Raw genomic sequence first — 10487 nt, 5'->3', positions numbered from 1 at the left:
GATTGACCCAACATCACCCAATCAGCTTTCATGCCTAAGGCGGGACTAGAACTCACAGTCACCTAGTGATTGGCCCCGTCACCCAGCTTTCTTTCGTGTTTAAGGTGGGACTAGAAGTCACAGTCTCCTAATGATTGGCCCCCAAGTCATCCAGCTGACTTTCATGTTTAGGATGGAACTAGAACTCACAGTCACCTAGTGATTGGCCCAAAGTCACCCAATCAGCTTTCATGCCTAAGGCAGGACTAGAACTCACTGTCTCCTGGGGATTGGCTCCAAAGTCACCCAGCTGTCTTTCGTGTTTAAGATGGGACTAGAACTCACCATCTCCCACCTCCTTGCCTGGTGCCCTAACCACTAGACCAAACATAGAATCAATGTACTCAAAAGTTATGTCTCAAAAAGTGACGCTCCGTTTTTACTAACGTCCTGGCGGCTTTAAACCTGCTTTAAAATAACCGGAAGGGCCACCTATGATACCATATGGTATCTATGATACCATAGAGAAGCGCCAGGAGATAACGAAGGGAGCAATGCCCGCTGTGCAGCTAGCTGCGTGAAATCCTGGGAAACTCCCTTGCCATCTGCAATGCTGTTGAGATGCTGGTTTTGTCTCGCCGGAGGCTGGCACCGGCGGCTTACAACCACAATTAAACACCCCCACACCCGACATTTCCCTGGTTAAGCAAGAGATTGGTGAATGTCCCGTTCTACGACCTTTCTGGCCAGCGTTGTTAAGCAAAATCATTGCAATGGCTAAGTTGGAAACACGGTTGTTGAAGGGATATTGGGCGCCCTCCCTCGACTTTGCTCGTCACGAGGTCGCCCAATGGGATCCCACGACCCCGGGACACCTCCTCCACCGTCGTAAGTACAGGCCAGTTGCCAAGCGTTATAGTTTTGATTCCCACCCACCCCCGGCCAGGCGGACACCGCAAAGGTGGTAACTCTGGAAAACGGTCCCTTTTTCCAGTGCTTTGAATCGTCACTAAACGAACCATGGTTAAGTCGAGGACTGCCTTTAATCCCGGGGGGTTCGTCAACCTTCAACAACATAAAGAGTCATTTGGATCTGTTTCCCACCCAAAAGAAAACACCGGGAGCCCCAAAACCTGGGTGGGCGTTGCCAACTTGGCGTCATTCCCACCCAGTAACGTGACCCACCCACCTCCGGCCACGCCTACCCAGGTTTTGTGGTTCTCTCTCTCTCTCTCTCTCTCTCTCCGTCCCTCCATCCTTTCCTCTCTCAGGCCAGGTGAGGAGTGACTAGGAGGTGAGGGTGAGGGGCGGGGCCAGCCATCGGTGGGATCACCCAACAGGGAGCCACAGTAGAGGGTGTTGCGGTTCGCCGGCAGCCGGTGCAGGCGGCAGCGGAATCGGACAGTGGGGAAGAAAGGGGACCAAACTGGGAGTCTGGGAAGGACTCAGACAAGAGTCCTGCACCTGATGCAGAGATGGGGCCAGGACCATCTGGGAGTGGGGTGCTGCCTCCGCAGCCTCTGGAGTCTGGCAGCAGCGAGGCAGAGGAACAAGGGGAGCCTGTTCCCAGGGCGTGTATGCAGAGAGCTGCTAGAAGGTGAAAGCAGCTGAAACAAAAGGGGGGATTCGGAAGTAAGGCTTGGAGGTGATTGCCCCTCCCAAAAGGTATAAAAGAAGTGCTAAGGTATAGAAACCTTTGCAGGAAGCAAAGTCGTTTGCTCTGTTCAGATTCAACCTTGAAGATCCGTGCGGACTTTGTATTTCAGTAGGGTTTTTTTACAGTTAATTTGGCACTTGAGCGGTTGGCAACAATTCAAAGGAGAGAAAGGTGGGTGCTTATCTCGAGGCACTATTTGGGACTCCTTACAGGCTGGGAATCCACATAATTCCCAGCGTTGAAATAAAAAGAGAGTTGTTTGGAGGAAACGTGTGCTTAATTACGGTCTCAGGAAGCCTTGGTCAGAACAGTGGGCCCAAAGAGCCGCATGTAGCTCCAGAGCTGCCAGTTGCTGACACCCGCTCTAATGTCTTCTTTTCTTCCTCCTCCTCCCTTTCCTCCCTCTTTGTCCCAGTGGGCGGATGAGTGCAGCTCAGTGCCTCCAGCATCCCTGGCTGAACAACCTGGCCGAAAAAGCCAAGCGGGTCAACCGGCGCCTCAAATCTCAGGTTCTCCTCCGGAAATACGTCATGCGACGTCGCTGGAAGGTAATTGCCGGCTGGGAGGGGCAGAGGGAGCCCGACTGGCCCGTTACGGATGCTTTGCGGGGTGGGTATGCTCCGGGTGGTCGAAAAAGTCAAGATGGCAGCCATGTAGAGTAGAATTGATCCCCCGACAGCTTTGTGCAGGTATTTCTCAACTTACAACAGCCAACTTTGACCCCCATGCTGGCCAGGGGATTCTGGGAGTTGAACCTGGCCATGTTGATTGAGGAATTCTGGGAGTTGAAGTCCCTCCAGGGATATCTGGGAGTTTGATCCACTCTAGGTGTTCAAATTTACACCTGTTGGCTGGAGGATTCTGGGAGTGGAAGTCCACCCCATGCTGGCCAGAAGGATTCAGGGAGTTGTTGTCTATCATGTTGGTTTGGGAATTCTGGATGTTGAAGTCAAGGTGCAACACTTAATAATAGTCATGGGGCACAATAAGAATAGAATAGAAATAGACTAGAATAGAGAATAGAATAGAATAGAATAGAATAGAATAGAATAGAATAGAATAGATTAGAATTAGAATTAGAAATAGAATAGAATAGAATAGAATAGAATAGAATAGAATAGAATAGAATTGAATTGAATTGAATTGAATTCTTTATTGGCCAAGTGTGATTGGACACACAAGGAATTTGTCTTGGTGCAAATACTCTCAGTGTACATAAAATAAAAGATACATTCTTCAAGGGTCAAGAGGTACAACACTTAGTGATAGTCATTGGGTATGACCCAACTAGAGAATACCATCAGTTGTAGAAGGAGTGGGGTTTGCAGGGAGGAGGGGGAAGAGGAGGAGGAAGAGGAGGAGCAGGAGAAAGACTGTGGGGTCCTTAGTGCTCTCTGAACTTGATTGTTTGCTTGCAGACATTTTATTACCCAACTAGGGAATGTCATCAAGGCTGGAAGGTTTGTGGGGAGGAGGAGGAGGAGGAGGAGGAACAGCAGGAGCAGGAGGATTGAGGGGTCTTTGATGCTCATTGAGCTTGGTTGTTTTCTTGTACTCAGATAGATAGATAGATAGATAGATAGATAGATAGATAGATAGATAGATAGGAGATAAAGAGAGAGAGATAATAGATGAGAGAGAGAGGATGGATAGAAGATAGATGATAGATGATAGATAGATAGATAGATAGATAGATAGATAGAAAGAAAGAAAGAAAGAAAGAAAGAAAGAAAGAAAGAAAGAAAGAAAGAAAGAAAGAAAGAAAGAAAGAAAGAATATTGGCCAAGTGTGACTGGACACACAAGGAATCTGTCTTTGGTGCAAATGCTCTCAGTGTACATAAAAGAAAAGAGACATTGGTCAAGAGTCAAGAATCATCAGGTCCAACACTTAATGAGAGTCACAGGGTACAAAAAGGAATCAAATCATACTAGGAAACAGTCAATGAAAAATCATTAGGATACAATCAACAAAGCTACAGTCATACAGTCACAAGTGGGAGAGGATTGGGGGATAAGGAGTGATGAAGGAATGTCTCTTTTTAAGCCACAATCATTTTACTAAACATTATTAAAGTCTGTTCCTTTGTTCTTCTGTATAGATCCCCATAAAAAATGTGCTAAGATTTCTCCACGCTGTTTGATGCGAGGATCCTTACAATCATAATTGAATACAGAATTATGAATCTTATTTTTAATTTAATTAATTCTGAGCCTTATTTTTGGAGAAGGCCGGTGTATTTGCTCGCTGCTGATTTTATAAGCGAGGTTTTTTTGCAAATGCGAATTCCCTCGGAGGCTGGATGAGTGGCCTTCGACAGCCTTGTAGGGTTGGCCAAACAAGTGTTTGGCCCAGCCAAATTTTGATGTGAATTTGGCAGGACCGGACATTCTCTCCATCATTTGACCCCGGAGAGGAATTTTGGGCTGAATTCAAGTGACAAAACGGTTCCAAGTTTTTGCCTCCCAGGTCCAAAAATATTACATGCAATTTCATCCTTCGTTTCTGGATTTTGTACCCGATTAGAGAGCATCTTTCACACAAACTTATAAATAAATCTCCCAAAACAGTTTAATCCCAGCCATCAAAAATGCCCCCCCCCACTCCCATTCGCCAGGCCCCAGGGCTTTCTGTCCCACTCATCAGCCAAACTTTGATCCTGACGGCCCTCCACTTACGACGGCAATTGAGCCAGAAACTTCCATTGCTGAGCATGGCAGTTGTTTGGTAAATATTATGCCCTTTTACCACCTTTCTTGCCACCGTTGTTAAGCGAATCCGGCTACCTACCCCATGGACTGTGAGGTCACAAACGGAGAATCAGGATGTTGCAACCGGCATAAGTACATGCCAGTTGCCAAGCCTCTGATATTTGGATCGCGGGGATGGCTGCAACAGTTGTAAGGGTGGAAAACAATCATAAGTCCCTTTTTTCAGTGCAGTTGTGACTTTAGTCCCTAAAGGAAACTGTTGTAAGTCAAGGACTACCCATAGAAGCACATTGTGAAATATGCTCTTTCCTTCTTTCTTTCTTTCTTTCTTTCTTTCTTTCTTTCTTTCTTTCTTTCTTTCTTTCTTTCTTTCTTTCTTTTATTTTATTTAAGGTACATACAATTCATCTTCCATTTAATAAGACAGCAAACAAAATTCTATGTTTGTCTCCTTGGACAAACTCCCAACTCAAGGCCAAGCCAGTTCTCTCTTCCTCCCTAACAGCAGCAGGAGCTGAGAAAATATATATATATATATATATCTGCCAAATAGATTTTTAAAAGGCCAAGTTGCAATTTGCAGACTTCGTTCCTATTGCCGGAGGCTCCTTCACCAGCCAGCGCAGAGGTTCTATTAGAAGTTCTCTGTGGAAACTCTGTGGGTTTCCTGTGATGTAATGTGACTTTTCTGGCTGTGCCTGGATTATTATTCACTGGTGGGGTCCTTGATAGTCTGTGAGCTGGATTGTTTGCTTGCAGACCTCTCATGACCCAACTAGGTAGCATCATCAGGGTTGGAAGGGTGGAGGAGGAGAAGAAAGAGGAGGAGGAGGAGGAGGAGGAGGAGGAGGAGGAGGAGGAGGAGTGGGTGCTCTGTGAACGTGCTATGAATGCACACAAGACAAAGAATGAGGTTTTTCAACACACGTCTTTATTGAATACTGAACATACCCAACCGTTGCCCTGCTTTTCAACAGAGTAACACCCCCCCTCAAAATACACAATGTTTTACTCCTTCCTTACTCCTTCGCACCTTCTAATTCAGCTGGGGGCATCAGATGGTGTGTTTTTTTTTATACTGGCTGGGGAGGATGGGTCCTACAGTCCTCCTGCTTCTCCTCCTCCCCCTCCTCCTCCCACCGATGATATTACCTAGCTGGGTCATGAAAGGTCTGCAAGAAAACAACCAAGCTCAGAGAGCATGAAAGACCCTACAGTCCTCCTGCTTTTCCTCCTCCTCCTCCTCCTCCTCCTCCTCCTCCCTCTTCCTCCCCCTCCTCCGCCCACCGATTATATTACCTAGCTGGGTCATGAAAGGTCTGCAAGCAAACAACCAAGCTCAGAGAGCATGAAAGACCCTACAGTCCTCCTGCCTCTCCTCCTCCTCCTGCTCCTCCTCCTCCTCCCCTCCTCCTCCCACCGATGATATTACCTAGCCGGGTCATGAAAGGTCTGCAAGTGAAACAACCAAGCCTGAAACCTGAGCGATTGTTCTTCTCTTCTTCCGTTCTCATTCTCCCGTTTCCTCCCAACAGAAAAACTTCATCGGCGTTTGCGCCGCCAACCGATTCAAGAAAATCACCAGCTCCGGATCCCTGACCGCGCTCGGGGTTTGAACTGGGGAGGGGTCACGGGGAGTGGGGAGAGAGGAAGGAAGGAAGGAACGCGGTACCGAGCCAAAAAGACGAATGAGAGGGAGACCACCCACCCACCCACCCGAAGCTTGGACCGTATTGTGTTTGTTGTGCCCTGCCGTCCAGGGATTGTGTAGCAGGGGAGGAACCGGACTCGTCCCGGATCGATGGGCAGCGGGGCCCCGGAGCATGGGACCTTGGGGTGCAGAGATGCTCCCTCCACCCTCTGTTCAAAGCCTGCCCAGTCTCCAGCCTTGGTCTACCTGGGCAGGTGAGCCCCTTCTTCTTCCTCTCTCTCTGTCTCTCTGTCTCTGCGCTGACTTCAGCCTCACCATCAACTGTGCTGCTTTCAAGGACTTCCCTGCTGAGAACTCATTAGGACGCAATGCCCTGCCGGGGGCTGCTTCTCCTTGCACCCTTTGCTTAAAGGACCCTTCTCCCTCACAGCAAGGGAGCCCGGGTCCCGCTGAGGACATCTAGACGTGCCGCCCATCCAGGCGGAAGAGAGTCCTGGCATCCCTGCCCGGTGGGCATCCGTCCCGTTGGAAGGGTACCCAAAGAAGCTCGTTTTGAATCCCGCAGAGGGTACTTGCACCTTCTGGGCCATGGTTTTGCTTTTGGGGGGGGGTGGGAGGACTGTTGGAATTTTGGCTACCCAACCCCTGCTCGGCTGTTTTCCCTTCCACGGAGCGTTTCTTTCGCTTTTCTCCTTTGTAAAATGGTTTCTCTGCTTACATTTGGAGTGGCAATGTTACTGGGGGATGAAAATTCAGCCCTTCCTGACACCCCCTCCCCAAAACAAGCCCTGGGCAGGCCCATGAGTCTCCCTCCTATTCTGCTTCTTAACACAAGGCAGACAGAGTAACTCCACAAAACATCCATACAAAGTCTTTTTATTGGTTCATCGGGCATCCTCATATAACTCACAGTTATGATGAGATTCTTCTCAATGTCCAATTCTCTGCATAGCTGCATTTCATGGTGTAAAAAAGATGATAATCTCTCATCCCGAGAATGCCAGAGCAAAGGGTGAGGCACCAGCATGTTGCTGGCGCCCAAGCCAGAGTGAGGAAACCTCCCCCAACCCACCAAGGGTCAATTCAGTGACCAATCAGAATTACAGATGTGGCCACATGACGTGAACTACATTTCCCAGGATGCCTTAACTCCATTTACCATGATGCCTTCCCTTAAGGGGACAGCTCCCAATTCCTAACTAACTATCCCAAATCCAATTACCTATATACTGGCTGGACAACACAGGGCCCCAGAAGGTTCCTCCTTCTTGAAACGGCCACCTGGAGCCTCCTCCAACCCTGCTCCCTACCTCCTCTGAAGGGGAAAAGGATGATGAAATTCAAGGGTGGAAAAAAAAGGCAAGTTCTACATTGAGGCACTTAAAACCAAAATGCACAGGTCGGGTGTAGGTGGTACCTTGCTCAATAGTAGTAACTATGAGAGGGATCTCGAAGTCCTAGTAGACCAGGGATCTTCAAACTTGACAGCATTAAGACTTTTGTGGACTTCAATTCCCAGAATTCCTAAGAGGACTGGAAGGGGCGTGTCTAAGCGCACCATCGTGCCTACCGTCCCTGTCCGATTGTCCCCTGTTTATTCATACCTATTTCCTGTATTCTTACTCATGTGTATATTTTTATCTTGTAAGCAATTTGACAAGTCAAATAAATAAATAAAAAATAAAAGAAGAAAGGAAAGAAGGAAAGAAGGAAGGAAGGAAGGAAGGAGAACAGGGAAGGAGAAGGAAGGAAGGAAGGAAGGAAGGAAGGAAGGAGAAGAATGGAGAGAGGAAAGGAAGGGAGAGAATACCCAGACCTGAGAAGTCTGTAAAGGGGCGTACATAAATGCACCATCGTGCCTCCTGTCCCTGTCCTATTGTCCACATTCATTCGTACCTATTTCCTGTACTCTTACTCATGTTTATACTTATTCATATTATCTTGTAAGCGATTGACAAAGTCCATGTTAGCTCAGGAATTCTGGGAGTCCACAAGTCTTAAACTGGCCAAGTTTGAAGGCCCTTGTAGTAGACAATCACTTAAACATGAGCCAGACAGGTGCTGCAGCTGCCCCCAAAGCCAACACAGTTCTAGGCTGCATCAACAGAGGGATGGAATCAAGATCACGTGAAGTGTTGATACCACTTTATAAGGCCTTGGTGAGGCCACACCTGGAATATTTGCATCCAGTTTTGGTCGCCACGATGTAAAAAAAGATGTTGAGGCTCTAGAAAGAGTGCAGAGAAGAGCAACAAAGAGAGGATTAGGGGACTGGAGGCTAAAACATACTAAGAACGGTTGCTGGACTTGGGTAGGCCTATTATTCTAATGATAAGAAGGACTAGGTGTGACATTATAGCAATGGTCCAATACCTCAAAGGGGTTGCCACAAAGAAGGAGGTGTGTGTGTGTGTGTGTGTGTGTGTGTGTAGCTATTCTCCAAAGCACTTGAAGGCAGGACAAGAAGCAATGGATGGAAACTAATTAAAGGAGAGAAGCAACCTGGTTTCTTTTTACTGCTGACCCTTCCAAAAAAATAATTGCTCTCTCCCAGGGAATTCCGCCACGTGACATGGCCAAAGTAAGCGAGGCACAGTTTTGTGATTTTTGCCTTCCAGGGACATAATAACAGATTAACCGAGTTGGAAGGGGTCTTGGAGGTCATCTAGTCCAACATAAGGAGAAATTTTCCGACAGGGAGAACGATCAGAAGTTGCCTTCGGAAGTTGTGAGAGCTTCATCCCTGGAGGCTTTCAAGGAGAGACTGGTCAGAAATGGTGTAGTCGGGTCTCCTGCTTGGGCGGGGGGGTTGGACTAGATGACCTAAAAGGACCCTTCCAGCTCTGTTAATCTGTAATCTTGTGAGCTATTTGCCCCTTTGAAGGAGGAGCTGCAAAAGCCAAGCCCAATGAGATGCTTTATGGAGACCATCTGGACTCCGTTTCCTCTTCTCTTCCTCTTCTTTTTCCTCCTCCTTTTTTTCCTCCTCTTCCTCCTCCTCCTCTTCCTCCTCCTCTTCCTCTTCTTTTTCCTCCTCCTCCTCCTCCTCCTTCTCCTCCTCCTCCTCCTCCTTCTCCTCTTCCTCCTCCTTCTCTTCCTCTTCTTTTCCTCCTCCTTTTTCCTCCTCCTCCTCCTCCTCCTCCTCCTCTTCCTCCTCCTCTTCCTCTTCTTTTTCCTCCTCCTTTTTCCTCCTCCTCCTCCTCCTCCTCCTCCTCTTCCTCCTCCTCTTCCTCTTCTTTTCCTCCTCCTTTTTTCCTCCTCCTCCTCCTCCTCCTCCTCCTCCTCCTCCTCCTCCTCCTCCTCCCTCCTCCTCCTCTTCTCTTCTTTCCTCCTCCTCCTCCTCCTCCTCCCCCTCCCCTCCTCCTCCTCCTCCCTCCTCCTCCCTCCTCTTCCTCCTCCTCCTCCTCCTCCTCCTCCTCCTCCTCCTCCTCCTCTTCCTCCTCTTCCTCTTCTTTTTCCTCCTCCTCCTCCTCCTCCTCCTCCTCCTCCTCCTCCTCCTCCTCCTCCTTCCCCCCACTGGACATTTGCACAGGCTACCGGAGAGCCAACCACCAACAGACAGGAACTGCTGAACGCATAGCATTGCTTCTTCTCCGCTCAGCCTCCGGTTGGGCGAAGACCCAAAAATAATAGATCTCCACCAAAGCCAACCAAACATCTTGTGTTCCGTGTTTCAGCCATCCGGTTCAAAGGCCAGCAGGAAGAGGGGAAGTTTTTTCCAGCAAGAATGGGGAATTTTTTTCCTCTATCCGGCCAGGCCTGAATGGGACGATTCGAATTTAAGGCCAGCTGTCATGGCGTGCTCTCCTCCCGTGGCTGCAGGATTCGGTTTCCCACATCCTTGGAGAAAATTTGGCTCAGGAGATGAATCAATCAATCAATCAATCAATCAGATAAAATATCCGCTTTGATTGTTGATATTCTCCCTATCAAAGATAGTTGTAGATTCTTCCATTTTTCTAAGTCTGTCGCAATCTGTTGTTTTAGTCTATAGTAATTATCCTCTTTAAGGGTTGCACAGCTTGCTGTCAATTTTATCCCCAAGAATTTCACTTTTTTGTGTGATCTGGAAAATTTAATCTGTCCATCCGTTCTTTTTTTTTCTCTCCTTTTTTTTGCTTTTCAGTTATATTCTTCCCTAAAATCTTGGGTTGTTTTTTTTTCTTTATTTATTTTCAGCCCTGCAATTTCCCCATATTCTTCTATCTTTTCTTTCAGCTTAGCTCCGGTATCTCATGGTTCTTCTAGTATAAAAAAAGCAGATCGTCTGCAAATGCCTGCAATTTGTATTCCTCGCTTTTTATCTTCGTACCCTTCTGTTTAATATTTTGTTTAATATAATGCTTCTGTTTAATATTTCCAAAGTCAGTACAAATAACAAGGGCGACAGGGGGCAATCAGAGTAGAGCTGGAAGGGACCTCACGAGGACTTCTAGTCCAACCCCCTGCTCAAGCAGGAGACCCTGGCCTATACCATTTCACACCAATA

The 10487-nt window shown here is 47.7% G+C and overlaps 1 protein-coding gene across 1 annotated transcript in view; it reads left to right on the top strand.

Moving 5' to 3' along the window:
* MYLK2 (myosin light chain kinase 2) overlaps window positions 1-6771 on the top strand; it is a 47065-nt gene extending 40294 nt beyond the window's left edge. Inside the window, 2 exon segments of the mRNA XM_087928792.1 lie at window positions 2052-2184; window positions 5883-6771. Of these exon segments, the coding sequence (XP_087784918.1) occupies window positions 2052-2184; window positions 5883-5963 (214 nt within the window). The 3' untranslated portion in view covers window positions 5964-6771.
* Window positions 6772-10487: the final 3716 nt, after the last annotated feature.

The sequence above is a fragment of the Pseudonaja textilis genome, chromosome 3, assembly GCF_049901715.1.
Source record: "Pseudonaja textilis isolate UNSWEBS1 chromosome 3, rPseTex1.2, whole genome shotgun sequence".
Taxonomy (NCBI): Eukaryota; Metazoa; Chordata; class Lepidosauria; order Squamata; family Elapidae; genus Pseudonaja; species Pseudonaja textilis.
The sequence above is the reverse complement of the archived record's forward strand: the minus strand, read 5'-3'. Positions and strand labels throughout refer to the sequence as shown.